The sequence below is a fragment of the Mustelus asterias genome, chromosome 13 (genome assembly GCF_964213995.1).
Source record: "Mustelus asterias chromosome 13, sMusAst1.hap1.1, whole genome shotgun sequence".
NCBI lineage: Eukaryota > Metazoa > Chordata > Chondrichthyes > Carcharhiniformes > Triakidae > Mustelus > Mustelus asterias.
Genome location: NC_135813.1, coordinates 10977826 through 10999091, shown reverse-complemented (window position 1 = coordinate 10999091; position 21266 = coordinate 10977826). Strand labels below are relative to the sequence as shown.

General features: G+C 49.4%; 1 protein-coding gene across 1 annotated transcript in view; it reads left to right on the top strand.

The window, feature by feature from the left end:
• The window catches only part of LOC144503050 (hemicentin-1-like), a 390871-nt gene extending 369850 nt beyond the window's left edge, over positions 1–21021 (top strand). Inside the window, exons 96-103 of the mRNA XM_078227553.1 lie at positions 3212–3346; positions 4622–4741; positions 7031–7156; positions 9740–9868; positions 10862–11200; positions 13917–14036; positions 20444–20570; positions 20664–21021. Coding sequence (XP_078083679.1) covers positions 3212–3346; positions 4622–4741; positions 7031–7156; positions 9740–9868; positions 10862–11200; positions 13917–14036; positions 20444–20570; positions 20664–21021 — 1454 coding nt within the window. The remainder of the gene's footprint in view (positions 1–3211; positions 3347–4621; positions 4742–7030; positions 7157–9739; positions 9869–10861; positions 11201–13916; positions 14037–20443; positions 20571–20663) is intronic.
• The last annotated feature ends 245 nt before the right edge of the window (positions 21022–21266 follow it).

The following is a 21266-nucleotide window of genomic DNA, read 5'->3' as shown; positions in this document are numbered from 1 at the left end:
TTCTTCAGCATTAAAATTGGTGAGATTGAACCAGAATAGATAATACTTGGTCATCCTGAAATCATAGAAACCCTACAGCGCAGGAGCAGGCCATTCGACCCATCGAGTCTGCGCCAACAACAACAAACCCACCCAGGCCCTATCCCCGTAACCCCACATATTTACCCTGCTAATCCCTCTAATTTACACATCCCAGGACACTAAGGGGCAATTGAGCATGGCCAATCCACCTAATCTACACATCTTTGGAGTGTGGGAGGAAACCGGAGCACTCGGAGGAAACCCACGCAGACACGGGGAGAACGTGCAAACTCCACACAGACAGTGACCCAAGCCGGGAATCAAACCTGGGTCCCTGGTGCTGTGAGGCAGCAGTGTTAACCACTGTGCCACCGTGATTCTTCTTCCTTCCTTCCTGAGCTATTGGGTTTTAAGATGCAACCATTACCATATGTCCTACCTGGCTTGCCATAGTCATGTGACCTCTGCCGTGAGGGACTTCCTGCAGGCAGCCATCTTACATTCAGACATGACATTAGAATGGCTGAAGTCTTTGAACTCATAACATGGTTCCAGGAGTGGAACTGTCATTAAGTACTGAAAAGCCATAGCTACTGAAGAAGGAATACTGAAATGTTCCAGCCTGCTATAGGCCGCTAAAAAGACAGACAAGGAAGTGCTAACACAAGGTGAAGGCTGCAAGTAAAATACTGGGTGACACAAAATGGCTGTAAATGTTCCACTCTCAGCTCCTGTTGAAATGAAAGGAGATATGCAGCAGGACTGGAATTTCTTCCACTAACCAAAGCAAAAGTTTGAGATTGAAACAAGTTTAATTAACAAGTTGGAGCAGATACAAGATACTTTTAATAATGCTGGCGGGGCGATTGTTACAAATTATATTCCACCTTAAATCTAACCAAAGAACAAAAAAAATTGTGTAAGATTCCCGTGGTAGGCGGGGTGGGAAATTGGCCATGCCAAATTGACCCTCGTATCAGGGGATTAGCAGGGTAAATATGTGGGGTTAGGGGAATAGGGTCTGGGTGGGATTGTGGTCGGTGCAGACTCAATGGGCTGAATGGCCTCCTTCTGCACTGTAGGGATTCTATGAAGATAAAGTAGGATGGGAGAATGTTCATGTGGAGTATAAACACCAGGTTGGGCTGAATGGTCTGTTTCTCTTCCTTATTTAGTCAGAGAAGGATGATGCCCTGTGTAGGAACTCCCTGTTCACACACCCACCACAAGCCCATGGGCGGTTATATGCCTTTAGGGGATCACAGCATGACACCACTTAGAAGGAAGTGTATCTTGTGGTCCCAGTTTTGGTTTCACTTTTGCTCAGAGCAGAGCACACACAGACAGCTCAGCATCTTCAAGCTTTGTACCGTTGTATAACTTTGTATTTGCCTAGCCTTAGTAAATGAACCCACAATGTGATTAGTGCCTCATATCATTATAAACAGGCGGCATTTCCTGCCTTTGTCCCGCTGGCTTCACTATGGCACTCAGTGGGAAAATCTGTGAATCCTGTGGCGGTGGAGATTTAAAGGGATATTTACAACTTGGTTTGTTATTGTTAATGAAAAATTCGGCCTTTGAACAAAGAACAAAGAACAATACAGCACAGGAACAGGCCCTTCGGCCCTCCAAGCCTGCACCGATCATGTCTTCCTAACTAGACCATCCATTTGTATCCCTCTATTCCCAGTCTGTTCATGTGGCTATCTAGATAAGTCTTAAATGATCCTAGCGTGTCTGCCTCAACCACCTTGCTTGGTAGTGCATTCCAGACCCCCACCACCCTCTGTGTAAAATACGTCCCCCACATATCTGTATTGAACCTTGCCCCCCTCACCTTGAACTTGTGACCCCTTGTGTTTGTCATTTTTGACCTGGGAAAAAGCTTCCAACTGTTCACCCTATCTATGCCCTTCATAATTTTATAAACTTCTATTAGGTCGCCCCTCAACCTCCGTCTTTCCAGGGAGAACAACCCTAGTTTACCCAATCTCATCTCATAGCTAATACCCTCCATACCAGGCAACATCCTGGTAAACCTTTTCTGTACACTCTCCAAAGCTTAAAAAGGGAAAAATATACCCTTACACCAGGAACAGAAGAGATGTTGCAATGGCTCCCCAACATTCTGTATCCATCCATGGCCCAGTGATATTATCACTAGACTATTAATCCAGAAACTCAGCCAATGTTCTGGGGACCCTGAGACCGGGACGCACACACGCGCACACGTACACAGAACTACACACACATACACACAGACACACACACATACACACAGACACACACATTCACAGATAAAGATACATACAAATACAGACACATACACACACATATAGAAATAGACACAGTTATTCACACCCTGATACAAACACAGATAGTCACACACAGGCAGTGACATACTGACACAGATGGTTAGATACAAATGCAAATAGTTACATATGGACACAGACAGTCAGATACAGACATAGACAGTGATATACAGACACAGGTGTTGCATACAAGACAAATAGTCACACAGACAATCACACATAGACACAGGCTGTCACATACAGGCAGTCGGTTACATACAGGCATGGATTGTCACAGACACAGGCAGTCACATAGAATCACAGATGGGAGGAGGCAGTGGGATAGTGGTATTGTCACTGGATTAGTAATCCAAAGACCCAGGGTTATGCTCTGGGGAGCCGGGTTCGAATCCCACCAAGGTGGATGGTGAAATTTGAATTTAATATAAAAAATATCTGGAATTAAGAATCTACTGATGACCATGAAACCATTGTAGAGTCTCGGAAAAACCCATCTGGTTCACTCATGTCCTTTAGGGAAGGAAATCTGCCGTCCTTACCTGGTCTGGCCTACATGTGACTCCAGAACCACAGCAATGTGGTTGACTCTCAGCTGCCCTCCAAGGGCAACTAGGGATGGGCAATAAATGCTGGCCAGCCAGCGACGCCCATGTCCCACGAATGAATTTTAAAAATCCATGGAGACTGTGATGACAACAGTAAAACTTTACAAAGTGTAAAGCGCTCTGTCCCAGACACTGAAGGTGCAGGTTGTCACTACCCTTCCCCTGTCGTTAGAGTTTGCCTCAGAGAGAGTCCCCTCGTTCTGAGCTGAGTCTATACATTGTCTGGATTTTAACACCGAGATCAACTCCTCTTTTCTCCGTCATTGGCAGATGTTGATGAATGTCAGCTTGGGACACACACGTGTCACTTTGGACAGGATTGTCAGAATGAGGCGGGTTCGTATCGCTGTCTGCTACGGTGTGGGATTGGTTTCAAACAGTCAGCAGATGGAGCTCATTGTGAAGGTAATGGAAATGTGTGAGACCCAGCAACTGTGCAGATGAATCAGGAATCTCATCCATGAGGGAAAGCGATTGGGTGAAAGGAGGCCGTGAATCGGTGCCAGGAAGCCTGGGGCCTATTTACAAGCTCAAATTCCCAGAGAATCCATCCGTGATGAACAGAAATCAGGGAGTGGCTCAATGACTGTTCTGTCTCTGTCCCTCCTCATCCCCTTTTTCCTCTTCCTTACCCTTCCCTCACCCCTCCGTCCCAACTCCTCCATCCTTCCCTCATCCCTCCTTCCCAACTCCTCCATCCTTCCCACACTCCTCCTTCCCAACTCCTCCATCCTTCCCTCACCCCTCCGTCCCAACTCCTCCATCCTTCCCTCATCCCTCCTTCCCAACTCCACCATCCTTCCCACACTCCTCCTTTCCAACTCCTCCATCCTTCCCTCATCCCTCCTTCCCAACTCCTCCATCCCTCATCCCTCCTTCCCAAGTCCTCCATCCTTCCCACCTTCTTCTGCCACCCCTTCCCTCCATGCTCCTAGTACCTTCCTACCCCTCCCCTGCATTCCCAACTCTCCTATCTCAGCTCCTTCAGCCCCCACCCATCTCCCTGCTCCTGCTCGACCAACCATTCCTCCACACTTCCCTCCTTACCACACCCCTCTCCCTCCATTCTTCTCATCTCCCTGCCACTCCCCCTCATACCCCCGCCTTTCCCCCTCATACCCCCGCCTCTCCCCCTTATCCCCCTGCCTCTCCCCCTCTTCCCCCGCCTCTCCCCCTGCCTCTCCCCCTCATTCCCCCTCATCCGCCCGCCTCTCCCCCTCATCCCCCCGCCTTTCCCCCTCATACCCCCGCCTTTCCCCCTCATCCCCCAGCCTCACCCCTCATCCCCCCGCCTCTCCCCTCATCACCCCTGCCTCTCCCCCTCATCCCCCCGCCTCCCACCTCAGTGCTGACCTGGTTGAGACAAACTGTTATGTATGTTGGGGACATGCCCCTTCAAGAGAATGGGTCGGGTGACCGGGACTCCAGCTCCACGCTGGTTGAAGCTTGCCTAACCAGTCTGATACTGAGCATGCTGGAGGATAAACGTGTTAATAAACAGTTCCAGCATTTTAAATCCACTAACCTCATGGTCTTGTATTCGTCTGTGTCAGGCCTCCTATGCAATACAATGCAAGGACTTCAATCCTTGGGCCGAGTACCAGAAATGGGCTTTAACAACAGTGGCTGGGGGCTGGAGCCGCTCTTCACTGGATTTCTCTCTTTGCCTTTTCCTTTCAGATATCAATGAGTGCGAGGAATCAGCCATCTCTCCGTGTCTGCAGCGCTGCCTCAATGCCATTGGCACCTATCGGTGTGGGTGTGAGCCCGGTTACCAGCTCCGTGGACAGCAGTGCGTGGGTGAGGATGTATCACATAGGATGTGGGGCACAGAAAGAGGTCACTCAGCCCAACCAGGAGTTAATCATCCACTCCAGCCTCTTCCCCATCTAAACCTATCACCGTGACCCTCTATCCCATCTCCCTCATCTGCCTGTCCGTACTGTTCACTTCAACCACTCCCTGTGGAAGCCAAACTCTCCTCCTTTCCTCCTCCTCCACTTATCATCCCTCTCCTGTCCTCCCACTTCAGTTTCTTCTTAATTGTGGGCGGCACGGTGGCACAGTGGTTGGCACTGCTGCCTCACAGCGCCAGGGACCTGGTTCGATTCCTGGCTTGGGTCACTGTCTGTGTGGAGTTTGCACATTCTCCCCGTGTCTGTGTGGGTTTCCTCCGGGTGCTCCGGTTTCCTCCCATAGTCCAAAGACGTGTGGGTTAGGTGGATTGTCCATGCTAAAGTGCCCCTTGGTGTCAGGGGGACTAGTAGGGTAAATACGTGGGGTTACAGGGATAGGACCTGGGTGGGATTGTTGTTGGTGCAGGCTCGATGGGCCAAATGGCCTCTTTCTGTTCTAAGTTTAAGTTTTTTGAAGTTTATTTATTAGTGTCGCAAGTAGGCTTACGTTAACACTGCAGTGGAGTTACTGTGAAAATCCCCTAGTTGCCACACTCCAGCACCTGCTCGGGTACACTGAGGGAGAATGTAGCATGGCCAATGCACCTAGGGATTCTATGATTCTTAATCACCCTCTCGCAAGCCACTCAGACCAAGGGCAATTAGGGATGGGCAATAAATGCTGGCCCAGCCGGTGACTCCCACATCCCATGAACAAATTGGTGTAAAATTCCCTGTTGGATTTGTTGGCGCTGCTGTTGTATCGATGACCTGGAGCTTAGGCCCTTCTCTCTGAGGAGGCGGAGCATTCCCGCTGTAACCACCCAATCAAAACCTTCCCCAACTCTAAACACCCTCCCCCTTTCCCCCATTGGATGAAGGCTGTTCTTTGCCTCGATTACGTTTCATTCCCTCCGCCCCCCAAAAAATCCCTTGAAGAAATAGCCAATCGAGAAAGGGGATCGAAAAGCGTACGGTTACGAGAAAAGGAAGAAAGACTTGCATTTATATAGCGCCTTTGTTGATCACAAACCACCTCAGAGCACTTTCCAATCAGTCAAGTGCTACTTTCCAGCGTAGTCATTGTTGTAATGTGGGATTCGCAGCAGCCAGTTTGTGCACAGCAAGCTCCCATAAACTGATCCTGGCCAGATAGGCTGTTTCAGTGGGGTTGGTAAATACTGGACCAGAGACCAATGCTCTTATTTTCAAAATGACACTGTGGGATCTCCACATCAGAGACTCAGCTGAAACCTGCACCTCTGGCAGTGCAGCACTCCCTGTGTAGTGAGTCAATGAGGATTCTGTGCTCCAGCCTCTGGAGTGGAGTTTGAACCCTCAACCCTCTGACCAGGAGGTGAGAGAGTTACCCTGCTGACCCACTGCTGACATTACGGGTGTCACAGAATCATAGGACAGAATCAGAGAATCCTTACAATGCGGGAGGAGGGCCATTCAGCCCATCAAAGTTAAAGTTTATTTATTAGTCACAAGTAAGGTTTACATTTGGATTCCCGGCTTGGGTCACTGTCTGTGTGGAGTTTGCACATTCTCCCCCGTGTCTGCATGGGTTTCCTCCGGGTGCTCCAGTTTCCTCCCACAGTCCAAAGATGTGCTGGTTAGGTGCATTGGCCATGCTAAATTCTCCCTCAGTGTACCCGAACAGGCGCCGGAGTGTGGCGACTCGGGGATTTTCACTGTAACTTCATTGCAGTGTGAATATAAGCCGACTTGTGACTAATAAATAAACTTTAACTTTATTAACACTGCAATGAAGTTACTGTGAAACTCCCGCAGTCACCACACTCCGGCGCCTGTTCGGGTCAACACACCTAACCAGCATGTGTTTCAGAATGTGGGAGGAAACCGGAGCACCCGGAGGAAACCCATGCAGACAATGCGCAGACTCCACACAGACAGGTACCCTTGCCGGGAATTGAACCCAGGTCCCTGGCGCTGTGAGGCAGCAGTGCAAACCACTGTGCTACCGTGCCGTTTCCAAGTAGTACCAATTCACTGACTGAGCATCTTACCCTCTCCCCATAACACCCAAACATTTAATTCCCTCAACCTACACATTTTTGGACACTAAGGGGCAATGGGCCAATCCACCTAACCTGCACATCTTTGTCATGTTTAAGCAACCTCTTTCTAAAGCTGCAGCAGCCACTGAGTGTTCAATCTCCAATCACAGATGTCGATGAGTGCAGCATGAACATGTGTCGGCCGGACCAGCACTGCCAGAACACCGAGGGAGGCTACCAGTGCACCGGGCACTGCCCACATGGTACCACACGGCTGCCCAGTGGGATCTGTGGTGGTAAGTACCTCGTACGTGTACCCTCAGCCCACCGGCTATCAGGAGAAAGCCAGGTCCCCTGTTAACTCCTGGGAGAACGTCTCCCAAAACTTATTTTATTTACTTATTTATTAGTCACAAGTAGGCTTACATTAACACTGCAATGAAGTTATTGTGAAAATCCCATAGTCGCCACACTCAGGTGCCTGTTCAGGTACACTGAAGGAGAATTTAGAGTCATAGAGGTTTACAGCATGGAAACAGGCCCTTTGGCCCAACTTGTCCATGCTGCCCTTTTTTTTAAACCCCTAAGCTAGTCCCAATAGCCCACATTTGGCCCATATCCCTCTATACCCATCTTACCCATGTAACTGTCTAAATGCTTTTTAAAAGACAAAATTGTACCCGCCTTTACTACTACCTCTGGCAGCTCGTTCCAGACACCCACCATCCTCTGTGTGAAAAAATTGCCCCTCTGGATCCTTCTGTGTCTCTTCCCTCTCACCTTAAACCTATGCCCTCTAGTTTTAGACTCCCCTACCTTTGGGAAAAGATATTGACTATCTAGCTGATCTATGCCCCTCATTATTTTATAGACTTCTATAAGATCAGCTCTAAGCATCCTACGCTCCAGGGAAAAAAGTCCCAGCCGATCCGGCCTCTCCTTATAGCACGGCCAATGCACCTACCCAGCACGTCTTGCAAACTGTGGAAGGAAACTGGAGCACCCAGAGGAAACCCACGCAGACATGGGGAGAACGTGCAGACTCCGCACAGCCAGTGACCCAAGCCGGGATTCGAACCCAGGTCCCTGACGCTGTGAAGCAGCGGTGCTAAGCACTGAGCTGCCCGAAATGTCCTCTGTCATGAGGAAGATGGGAATGTTTGATAGAGATAGGGTACAGGGGAGATTTACCAGGATGCGGCGCAGACTGGAGATATTTAGGAATGAGATTAGGTTGGGATTGGTTTCTTTGTGACCGCAGGAGGCCGGGGCAGGGCCTGGTTGCAGTGAATAAAATTCGGAGGGGTCCGGATGGAGTGAATGGGAAAGGCTGAAATCTTACCATAGGTCCATAGGCCGGGAGCACGAATTGAAAGGATGAGGTAGGAGCGTTAGAGGGGACTCGAGGGGAAATTGTTTACACCTGGAGGCGAGGGGGGGATCTCGGATTCACTGCCTAAGGGATGCTGGAGGCAGCAACCCTCAGAAGAGCTTGAATATTCACTTGAAGTGCCGTTAGCTACAAAGTTTGAGACCAAGGGCTGGAAGGTGGGTTGGAGATGGATGGTTGTTTGTGGGCCAGCACAGGCACAATGGGCTGAATGGCCTGGTTTCGTGCTGTAAAGTTCTCTACGTTGAGCTCAGTTTAATTTTGATGTCTGTGAACTCAACACCTCCGCTCACAGTTTACTGATTTTGAGAGAATGGCCACTCAAAGTGTTGACGCCTGTTTTCCCACTCCCTCCCTCATCTTCCCAGCCAGTCCCGTTTGTCCATCATTCCACTGCACCTGCCCCCCCCACCCCCCACTCCCACTCCCCCCCCCACCCCCCCTCCCCACCGGGCGTGTTCAGCTACATTTACCATTCACCCCACCCACCCACGCTTCGATCCTCAAGGTCAAATCCCAAGGAAGCCTCTCCTCTTCCCTGTCTCTGTAATTTCCTCCAGTCCCACAAGTACGATGGTTAGCTCTGCTGCCTCACAGCGCTGGGGACCCGGGTTCAATCCCGGATCACCGACTGTGCGGAGTCTGCACATTCTCCCCGTGTCTGCCTGGGTTTCCTCCGGGGGCTCCGGTTTCCTCCCACAGTCCAAAGATGTGCAGATTGGGTATTGCCCCTTAGTGTCAGATTAGCAGGGTAAATATACAAGTTTACGGGGATAGGGCCTGGGTAGGACTGTTGTCAGTGCAGGCTCGATGAGCCGAATGGCCTCTTTCTGCATTGTTGGGATTCTCTATCAACCCTCCCAGATGTCCTCTCAGTCTGACATCTCAACCATTCCCCGATGTTCCTTGTTCCTGCCATCGGTGGCCATGTCTCCAGCTGCTTACACTCTGAGCTCTGGAATTCCCTCCTTAGATCTTTCCACTTCCTTCCTCACCCTCCAGACACTCCTTCTCACCTGCCTCTTTGACGGAGCGTTGGGTTTGTGGTTTTCGTGTGAAGCCATGGTGTGGAGATGCCGGCGTTGGACTGTGGTGGGCACAGTAAGAAGCCTCACAACATCCAACAGGTTTATTTGGAATCAGGAGCTTTCGGAGCGCTGCTCCTTCCTCAGGTGAGTGATCTTCAAGGTCACTCACCTGGTGAAGGGGCAGTGCACCGAAAGCTCGTGGTTCCAAATAAACCTGCTGGATTTTAACCTGGTGTTGTGAGATTTCTCATGTGAAGCGTTTGAGGATTTGGGTGCTGGGTGAATCTGAACCATTTATCAGCCTCGTGTGACGTGGCGTCCCAGGCGCTGCCTGAGGAGCGCTGCGTTTGACCCTTGACCTCTAGGGCTTGGCTGTTGACCCCCGCCCTCTCCCTGGTCTGTTGGGAGAGGGTGGAACGTTCCACTGCCTCCGCTTCCCTCAGCGCTGTTTCTTTCCACAGATGTCGATGAGTGCAAAACGGGAGAACATCAATGTCGCTACAACCAGAAATGTGAGAACACGGCTGGGAGTTACTACTGCAGCTGCCCTCGGGGTTATCGGTCACAGGGGACAGGGAGACCGTGTTTGGGTAAGTGGCGGGGGTGTGGCGGAGGGAAGGAGAGAATCGAACAGTGAAGCATCAGGGAGCCCCCCTCCCCCCGACACCATTGGCTTGTTAAGGTTTGCACCATTCTTTAACCGGGTGGAAGAGAAAGGTGTCACCGACATTCCCGCTCTGTTGGGGTTCGATTCTGGCCTCTGGTCACTGTCTGTGTGGAGTTTGCACATTCTCCCCGTGTCTGCGTGGGTTTCCTCCGGGTGCTCCGGTTTCCTCCTACAGTCCAAAGATGTGCAGGTTAGGTGGATTGGCCATGCTAAATTGCCCCTTAGTGTCCAAAGATGTGCGGGTTAGGTGGATTGGCCATGATAAATTGCCCCTTAGTGTCCAAAGATGTGCGGGTTAGGTGGATTGGCCATGCTAAATTGCCCCTTAGTGTCTAAAGACGTGTAGGTTAGGGAGATTGGCCACAGTAAATTGCCCCTTAATGTCCAAATACGTTAGGGGGATTAGCTATGGTAAATGTGTGGGGTTACAGGGACAGGGCAGTGGTTTGGGCCTGGGTGGGATGCTCTTTCGGGGAGTTGGTGCAGACTCGATGGGCTGAATGTCCTCCGTCTGCACTGTAGGGAAGTCTGGTAGTCAAAGGAAAGTCATGTTAACAGTGAGGACTCCACTGATATTGCTGTTTCTGTGAGTGGGCTCGTGGTGCTGATAAATACTCCTGACTGCCCTTCCCCAGTGCCCTGACTTCCTCAGGGACTCTGAGCTGCCTGTACCTCCCAGGCAGGGCAGAAGCTGCCAACCACAGGGTCTCACCCTCCGTATCGGGTCAGAGTGGCGCAGTTACAACTGTCTGGGTTCAAAGTTCAGAATCAGCAGGGAAGCCTCCCGATTCCCAAAGAACTTTCTGGAAATGTGAGGGTGATGCTTGTTTTCCTGTTGTTTCCAATGAATATTCTAATTCACCCCAACCATGCCCTCTGCCTCTCTCCCTCCCTATCTTCTCCTCCCTGCCACTAGATGTCGATGAGTGCCAGCAGGTGCCCAAGCCCTGCGTCTACCAGTGCCGCAACCTGGCCGGCAGCTACAAGTGCCTGTGCCCACCCGGGAAGCTGCTTCTGGCCGATGCCAGGTCCTGCGCTGGCCTGGAGAAGCCCAAACTCAGCAATGGCACCATTGCCAGTTTCAGGCCCCAGCTGGTCTCCATTGGCCAGTTCAGTCACACACAGCAGACTGGCCTGAACCAGATTAACCCCTTCTACACCTGGCTGGGCTGGAAGATGCACAGGGAATTCGAGTCACAGGACAGCAGGACACCTTGTCCCACCGGCTACAGGAAGAGGAATGGGGTCTGTACAGGTGAGCGGTGCAAGAAATTCCGATTTAATAACTTGTTCCCGATGGACGCGTCCGCAACTCGAGACCTGAGTGCCAACAGTATCCTGGGGGTTACCCTTAACCAGAAACTGAACTGGACCAACGGCACGGTGGCACAGCGGTTAGCACTGCTGCATCACAGCGCCAGGGACGCGGGTTCGATTCCCGGCTTGGATCACTGTCTGTGCGGAGTTTGCTCGTTCTCCCCGTGTCTGCGTGGGTTTCCTCCCACAGTCCGAAAGATGTGCTAGTTAGGGGCATTGGCCGTGCTAAATTCTCCCTCAGTGTACCCGAGCAGGCAGCGGAGTGTGGCCACTAGGGGATTTTCACAGTTATTTCATTACAGTGTTAATGTAAGCCTACTTGTGACACTAGTAAATAAAGCAAGGCTGGTTAACTGGTATAGACCAGCGAGAGTGGGGAGCGCCGCTTCCCGAGTTAACAATGTCACACACAGCAGCTCTGCAACAGCCGAGGCGTTTCAATTCCGACATTCAATGTGTTTTGCAGAATTTGGCACACACGTTAATACCTCACTGAGAGCAAATATAATCCTTTAATCGAATTGTTTCTGACGTTTATGAGCCGATTAAAAGATTCCCGGTTTGGGTGACTGTCTATGCGGAATCTGCATGTTCTCCCCGTGTCTGCGTGGGTTTCCTCCGGGTGCTCCGGTTTCCTCCCACAGTCTGAAAGACGTGCTGGTTAGGTGCATTGGCCGTGCTAAATTCTCCCTCAGTGTACCCGAACAGGCGCCGGAGTGTGGCCACTAGGGGATTTTCCACATTAACTTCATTGCAGTGTTAACGTAAGCCTACTTGTGACACTAATACTTCAACTTTAGTGTGCTTTAGGGAAGGAAATCTGCCATCCTTACCCGGTCTGGCCTACATGTGACTCCAGAGCCACAGCAATGTGGTTGACTCTCAACTGTCCTCTGAAATGGCCGAGTGAGCCACTCAGATGTTCAAGGTGGCAGCTCACCACCACCGTCTCAAGGGCAACTCGGGATGGGCAATAAATGCTGGCCAGCCAGCGACGCCCATGACCCCTGGATGAAATGACCTCGCGAGACATTCAGTTTGTGGGCAAATTAGGGATGGGGTAACAAATAGCGAGTGCCACATCCCGCAAAAGAATAAATTAAATCCACCTGCACCAGAAGGAATGAAGACGGGAGACATTCCAGGAATGTCAGCATTCAGCCGGAAAAAAAGAACAGCAGGAGGATGAGATGCAGCGGGAGAGGGGTGACAGGAGGAGGATTAGTCAGTCTGGATGGTTTCGCCTTGTGCTGTGACTAACGATTCCGGGATTCTCTGAACTTCTCCAGAGTCAGTATTGTCATTGCCCCATCGAGGAGGACATTGCTGAGCTGAATCTCTCCATCCCAGATCCCAGCCGTAAATACTGGGGACAGGAAATCTTTTAATCGGCTCATAAACATCAGAAACAATTCGATTAACTCCGTGGTTAAAGGATTATATTTGCTCTCAGTGAGGTATTAGCGTGTGCCAAATTCTGCAAAACACATTGAATGTTGGAATTGAAACTCCTCGACTTCTGCAGAGCTGCTGTGTGTGACATTGTTAACTCGGGAAGCGGCGCTCCCCACTCTCGCTGGTTTATACCAGTTATGATGTGGAGATGCCGGCGTTGGACTGGGGTAAACACAGTAAGAAGTCTAACAACACCAGGTTAAAGTCCAACAGGTTTCTTTGGTAGCAAAAGCCACACAAGCTTTCGGAGCCTTTAGCCCCTTCTCACCTGAAGAAGGGGCTTAAGGCTCTGAAAGCTTGTGTGGCTTTTGCTACCAAATAATCTTGTTGGACATTAACCTGGTGTTAAACCTCTTACTGTGTTTACCAGTTAACCAGCCTTGCGTTTGTTTTGCTTTGTTTATTAGTGTCACAAGTCACTGCAATGAAGTTACTGTGGACGGCACGGTGGCAGAGTGGTTAGCGCTGCTGCCTCACAGCACCAGGGACCCGGGTTCGATTCCGGCCTCGGGTCACTAACTGTGTGGAGTTTGCGCGTTCTCCCCGTGTCTGCGTGGGTTTCCTCCGGATGCTCCGGTTTTCTCCCACAGTCCAAAGATGTGCGGGTTAGGTGGTTTGGCCGTGATAAATTGACCCTTAGTGTCAGGGGGACTAGCTAGGGTAAATGTATGGGGTTATGGGGATAGGGCCTGAGTGGGATTGTGGTCGGTGCGGACTCGAGGGGCTGAATGGCCTCCTTCTGCACTGATTTCTGGCAGTGATTTTTGTATCCCGGTGATGGATAATCAATGAGCATTGGTGAGAATCTTGAAGGAATTTGCAAAGTGCCGTCTCAAAACTCAAGACGACACGGATCCCTTACAGCGTCAGGCAATGTCAGCCTGAATTAGATTTGAAAACGGAATGACATTGCCTCACACAATGTGGTTGTGGATTTTGGTTTATAGTTTAGGAGGTGGACCAAACACGATGACAATGATTATTTTAAGTCCCAGTCTCCTCTCCGCACTTACTAAGGAAATAACTTGCATTTCTTTGGCACCTTTCTGGCCTCGGTATTTTTGGATTGCAGTTATTCGGGGAATGTCGTGTGATTAAACAACGTCAGCAGGTGAGAGCGAGCTTTCACTGTGAACCCGGAGTGAGAGCAATCTGTCCAGCTTTGTGCTGATTTGTCCGCGTGCCATTTTCTATTCCAGATATCAACGAATGCCAGACGTGGAATTTCTGCCAACATGACTGCAGGAATACCCAGGGCAGCTACCAGTGTGTGTGCCCGCCCGGATACCGGCTGATGCCCAATGGTCGAAGCTGCCAGGGTAAGTGGTAAACAGCAGGGACGGTGCAACGCGCTGTGATGGCAACTGGCTCCTCGCGCTTTTATCCCATTGATGGAATAACCCACTCTTTTCCCATCCCTGAAACTGCAGACATCTCACTGCGTCCCAACTGGTCAGTCACCAGCCTGCGACTGCGCCTTGTCTGTCTGTGTCTGTGACTGTCTGCGACTGTGCCTTGTCTGTCTGTGTCTGTGACTGTATTTTTAAATTCATTCACAGGACATGGGTGTCGCTGGCTGGACCAGCATTTGTTGCCCATTCCTAATTGCCCTTGAACTGAACAAAGGGCATTTTTAAGAGTCAACCACATTGCTGTGGCTCTGGAGTCACATGTAGGCCAGACCGAGGTAAGGATGGCAGATTTCCTTCCCTAAAGGACATGAGTGAACCAGATGGGTTTTTCCGACAATCGACAATGGTTTCATGGTCATCAGTAGATTCTTAATTCCAGATATTTTTTATTGAATTCAAATTTCACCATCCACCTTGGTGGGATTTGAACCCGGGTCTCCAGAACATAACCCTGGGTCTCTGGATTTACTAATCCAGTGACAATACCACTATCCCACTGCCTCCTCCCATCTGTGATTCTATGTGACTGCCTGTGTCTGTGACAATCCATGCCTGTATGTAACCATCTGCCTGTATGTGACAGCCTGTGTCTATGTGTGATTGTCTGTGTCACCATTTGTGTTGTATGCAATTATTTGTATGTGACCATCTGTGTCTGTATATCACTGTCTATGTCTGTATCTGATTATCTGTGTCCGTATGTAACTATTTGCATTTGTATATAACCGTCTGTGTCAGTATGTCACTGCCTGTGTGTGACTATCTGTGTTTGTATCAGGGTGTGGATGACTGTGTCTATTTCTGTATCTGTGTATGTGTCTGTATCTGTATGTATCTTTATCTGTGTATGTGTGTGTGATTCTGTGTATGTGCGAGCATGTGTGTGTGTGTGTGTGTGTGTGATTCTGTTGTGTGTGTGACTCTGTGTCTGTGTGTGTGTGTGTGTCTGTGTGTCTATGTGTGTGTGTATATCTGTGTGTGTGTGTGTGTCTCGTGCGTGTGTGTCTCTGTGTGTGTCCCTGTGTGTGTGTCTCTGTGTGTGTCTCTGTGTGTGTCTCTGTGTGTGTGTCTCTGTGTGCGTGTATCTGTGTGTGTGTGACTCTGTGTGTGACTCTGTGTGTGTCTCTGTGTGTGTCTCTGTGTGCGTGTCTCTGTGTGCGTGTATCTGTGTGTGTGTGACTCTGTGTGTGTCTCTGTGTGTGTCTCTGTGTGTGTCTCTGTGTGTGTCTCTGTGTGTGTCTCTGTGTGCGTGTCTCTGTGTGCGTGTATCTGTGTGTGTGTGACTCTGTGTGTGTGTGACTCTGTGTGTGTCTCTGTGTGTGTGTGTGTCTCTGTGTGCGTGTGTGTGTGTCTCTGTGTGTGTGCGTGTGTGTGACGGTGTGTTTAATGTAAACAGTTGGTAGGCTATTCGACTGTGGAAGGCTATGTGATCAGTTTTGATCGAGAGTATATCTGACATTCCAGTGCTGGTTGGAGAGATCAGGACCGGGAATCTGGTTTCTTTTCCTGCTTTTATCAGAGGCACCGAGATTAGTTTATTCAGCAGTAACCAGGGATTGAATGGGAGGCTGTTCGGTTTGTGTGACTCAGTTTATAACCTGAGCCAACAAACCCAGAGGTTTCCATCCGTTGCTTCTGCCTGGATGCTGCATTGTGACATTGTAAAAATGGAGGAGGAAGGGGCTGCTTTGCCTCTCAATCCCTCACACCCCCACCTTTATTTCAAAAGGGGCAAAAATACATTGGAGAGGGTGTCAGTGTGAAAGATCCCAAAGGGACCAACAATGGGAGAAGGTTAGAGAATATGGAGCTCTAGCTACCTCTGGTGGCAGTGACCTGCCAGTGCAACAGGACAGATCCCAGGATGGAGATGGAGGGGACTGGGATGTTTAATGTGGTTCTCTGTGCGCTGTGGGATCACTCGACAGAAATTGGCATCTGATCCCAGCTGAGAGTGAGGATGATTGAGGTGTATAAGATTATGAGGGGTGTGGACAGGGTGAGTGGGGAGCAGCCCTTCCCCTTGGTTGAGGGGTCAGTCATGAGGGGGCAGAGTTTTAGGGTGAGGGGCAGGAGTTTCAGAGGGGATTTGAGAAAAAACTTTTTCACTCAGAGGGTGGTGGAATGCACTGCCTGGGAAGGAAGTGGAGGCCGGAAACCTTTCAACCTTTAAAAAATATTTGGATGAGCACTTGAAACGTCAGAACATTCAAGGATATGGGGGACAAGTGCAGGAAAATGGGATTAGCGCGACTTTAATGGTAGTTATTGTCGGTGAAGACCTTTTCTGCACTGTCTGACTGTGCAGGGTTGACTGTAGAATAGTGGCATGGTGGCACAGTGGTTAGCACTGCTGCCTCACAGCACCAGGGACCCAGGTTCAATTCCAGCCTTGGATGACTGTCTGTGCGGAGTCTGTATGTTCTCCCCATGCCTGCGTGGGTTTCCTCCGGGTGCTATGGTTTCCTCCCACAGTGCAAAGATGTGCAGGTGAGTTGGCCATGCTAAATTGACCCTAGTATCAGGGGGATTAGCAGGGTAAGTATGTGGGGTTACGGGGATAGGATGGGATTGCTGTCGGTGCAGGCTTGATGGGCCGAACGGCCTCTTTCTGCACCGTCGGATTCGCGGATTCTATGACCGCACCTTTGCCGTGTCCTGATTTGATGTCAAGGTTGCAACTGAGCGTGTCTGTCCGATCTGATACTTCTGTCCCTGTTTTAGGAGTGACTCTGAGTACTGGGGAGCTGAGAGTGGCTGCAAAGGGATGGAAATAAAGTTTAAAGTTTATTTATTAGTCACAAGTAAGGCTCACATTAAGTGAATGGACAAAAATAATGGCAAATGGAGTGTGATGTCAGCAAACATTGGCAGGAACAATTAAAAAGCAGAATAGAAAATGCTGGAAAATCTCAGCAGGTTTGGCAGCATCTGTAAGGAGAGAAAAGAACTGACGTTTCGAGTCTTTGTCAAAGCTGTCTGGATTAAAGCTGGTCGCCTGGACTCGAAACGTCAGCTCTTTTCTCTCCTCACAGATGCTGCCAGACCTGCTGAGATTTTCCAGCATTTTCTCTTTTGGTTTCAGATTCCAGCATCCGCAGTAATTTGCTTTTATTTGAAAAGCAGTATGTTGTTTAAGTGGAGAGAGACTGCAGAGCGCTGAAGTACAGAGGGATCTGGGTGTCCTTGAACATGAATCACAAAATGTTGGCACTCGGGTGCAGCAAGTGGTCAGGAAGGCAAATGGAATTGTGGCCACACAGAGTCAGTTGCAAAGGGCAATGGAGGGTAAAAGTGGGAAAGTCTTGGCTTGACTTGTGCAGGGCATTGGTGAGGCCACATCTGGAGCACTGTGTACAGTTTTGGTCTCCTCACAGAAGGAAGGACATGCTTGCATTGGAAGTGGTTCAGAGAAGATCCACGAGGCTGATTCCTGGGACGAAGGTTTATGGGGAAAAGCAGGTCAGGCCTCGACTGATTGGAGTTCAGGAGAATGAGGGAGGATCCGAATGAATCATATACAATTCTGAGGGGGTAGAGGCTGGGATGATGTTTCCCCTTGTGGAAGAATTTAAAACTGGGTGTGGTGGGCGGGTCACCATTTAAAAACAAAGGGGTCTCCACTCATTTAGGACAGAGGAGAGGAGGAATTTCTTCTCTCTTTAGAGGTCTCATCCTCAGAGGGGCTGTGGGTCACTGGATACATTCAAGGCCAAGTTAGACAGATTTGGATCGACAAGGGGCGATGGGGGCCAGACAGGAATGTGGAGTTGAGATCACAATCAGACCAGCCATGTTCTTATTGAAAGGCAGAGCAGGCTCGATGGGCTGAATGGACTCCTCCTGCTTCTAGTTCTTACAATCTTCTGAGCTTCGTTGGGCCAATTGTTAAGGATGTTGAGCTGTGTCTATCTGCTTAATAACTGCATATCCCTCTAATCAACACCAGAAAATGCTGGAAAATCTCAGCGGGTCTGACAGCATCTGTGGAGAGAGAATAGAGCCAACGTTTCGTGTCTTTGTCAGAGCTAAAGACTATAGAGACTAATTCACTCTGTGTATATTACAGAGACACTATAGAGAATAATTCACTCTGTGTATATAACAGAGACACTATAGAGAATAATTCACTCTGAATATTGCAGAGACACTACAGAGAATAATGCACTTTGTGTATATTAGAGACGCTATAGAGAATAATTCACTCTGTGTATATTACAGAGACACTATAGAGAATAATTCACTGTGTGTATATTACAGAGACGCTATAGAGAATAATTCACTCTGTGTATATTACAGAGACACTATAGAGAATAATTCACTCTGTGTATATTACAGAGACACTATGGAGAATAATTCACTCTGTGTATATTACAGAGACACTATAGAGAATAATTCACTCTGTGTATATTACAGAGACACTATAGAGAATAATTCACTCTGTGTATATTACAGAGACACTATAGAGAATAATTCACTCTGTGTATATTACAGAGACACTATAGAGAATAATTCACTCTGAATATTGCAGAGACACTACAGAGAATAATGCACTTTGTGTATATTAGAGACGCTATAGAGAATAATTCACTCTGTGTATATTACAGAGACGCTATAGAGAATAATTCACTCTGTGTATATTATAGAGACACTATAGAGAATAATTCACTCTGTGTATATTACAGAGACACTATAGAGAATAATTCACTCTGTGTATATTACAGAGACACTATAGAGAATAATTCACTCTGTGTATATTACAGAGACACTATAAATAATTCACTCTGTGTATATTACAGAGACACTATAGAGAATAATTCACTCTGTGTATATTACAGAGACACTATAAATAATTCACTCTGTGTATATTACAGAGACACTATAGAGAATAATTCACTCTGTGTATATTACAGAGACACTATAGAGAATAATTCACTCTGTGTATATTACAGAGACACTATAGAGAATAATTCACTCTGTGTATATTACAGAGACACTATAAATAATTCACTCTGTGTATATTACAGAGACACTATAGAGAATAATTCACTCTGTGTATATTACAGAGACACTATAGAGAATAATTCACTCTGTGTATATTACAGAGACACTATAGAGAATAATTCACTCTGTGTATATTACAGAGACACTATAGAGAATAATTCACTCTGTGTATATTACAGAGACACTATGGAGAATAATTCACTCTGTGGGCCTGATTTTACCCATTGCATCGTGCCCATTTTTGGGCACGGAAACTTGGTAAAGTCGGGTGTGAGGCGATTAGCGCGATCCGTGTCCGTGCAGATGGCCACTTTACCAAGGCCCGAAAATGGCCGCGATCTGAACCGCACCCGAAACAGATGCATTTGCATGCATTTAAATTGAATTAATTGACTGTCCGCCCAACTTTACCAGCATTTCCCCCTTTACCATCGCATTCGCCTGTCCAGATTCGGCGCAAAACTGACATGTTTGGCAAAGGTCTGTTTCAGGCGCTCCAGGTAGGCTCAGAGCTTCCGGCGACTCTCTGACTCAGATCAGTGGTGGGGGATGGGGGAGGGAGATGGGTCAGATCATTCTCTGGTCCGGGTGGGGGGAGGCCCGATCATTCTCTGGTCCGGGGGGGGTGGGGAGGGAGGCGGGTCAGATGTATCTCTGGTGGGGGGAGAGGGAGGTCAGATGGATCTCTGATGGGGGGGTCGGGGGTGGGCGGGCAGGGGCAGGGGGGACCGCTGCCACTCTGCGGGCGATCGGTTGGGGAGAAGTGGGGTGGAGGGTTGCGATCGGTCTGGGTAGCGGGGGAGGGGTGGATAAGGGGGGCAGCTGTTATGTTGCGGGAGTGGGGCGATATCTGTGGGGGCCATCGCTCCCGCTTTTTTCTCCCGAGCCGCTTTTTCCGCTTTTTGCGGCCCGGGGGCGATATGACAGGGGAGCGATTTTCAAATGTTATTCTCACTGTGCATGCGCAGTTGAAGGCTCCGATTGGAGCAGCAGCGTTTTGGACGTGATAAGCCCCACCCACAGCGCGATTCAGACCTGTGGTTTTTTTTTCAGGCTAAGTGCGTATGGGGGCGCCTGAGAGCAAATTTCCAAGTCGGATCTGAATTGCGCCCCAGATTCAGTACTTAGAATCAAAATGGTAAAATTGGATCCTGTGTATATTACAGATACATTATAGAGACAATAACAGAAAATGCTGGAAAATCTCAGCAGGTCTGACAGTGTCTGTAAGAGAGAATAGAGCCAACGTTTGAAGTCTGGATCACCCTTCGTCAGAGCTCCCTCTAATCAAATTCCCTTCTTTTTTTCAGATATTGACGAATGCCAGGAGCAGAATATTAAGTGTGGACTGAACCAGATGTGTTTTAACACCAGAGGCAGCCACCAGTGTATAGATACCCCATGTCCGGCCTCTTACCGCAGGGGAGCCAGCCCAGGGTAAGAGGAGACTCCCAGTGTTCAGGGGTAGTCATTGGGAGGTTTTCTTGTTGAAACTCACTGCCGTCTCTCTCTCTCTCTCTCCCCGCCCAGGACTTGTTTCCGCCGCTGCATCCTGCAGTGCGCGGCCGGACCCCTGGCGTTCCAGTACAAGCTGCTGACTCTCCCCCGCGGGATCCCGGCCACCCACGACGTGGTGCGGCTCTCGGCATTCTCGGAGAACGGCGTGCTGCAGAGCCGGACCAACTTCACCGCCATCGAGAGGGACGCGGGCAGCCCGTTCGCCATCCGCACCGAGGAGGGGCGCGGGATCGTGCACACGCTGCGCCCGCTGGGCGAACCCGGGGTTTACCGCCTGAAAGTGCGAGCTACCACCTACAGCGAGCGGCAGACACTGAAATACCAGAGTGTCTTTGTCATTGTGATCGCCGTGTCCCCGTACCCTTACTGAGACAGGAGGCTTCTACAGAGCGAGGGACCTGCTGTAGCCCAACGTGTTGATACAAATTTTTGTATTCTTTTAATGTCTCACAAAAATAAGATTGTTTATTTCTTTTCCCCACCCGGTGATCGTGACTTGCCGACTTTCAGAGCTCCCTTCTTTCCCGTCTTGTGGCAATGCCGCGCTGGCGGTTACGGACTAACTTCCCAGTGGATTTATCCGCTGACGGGGAACTGAATTGGGGAGGGGGGTGG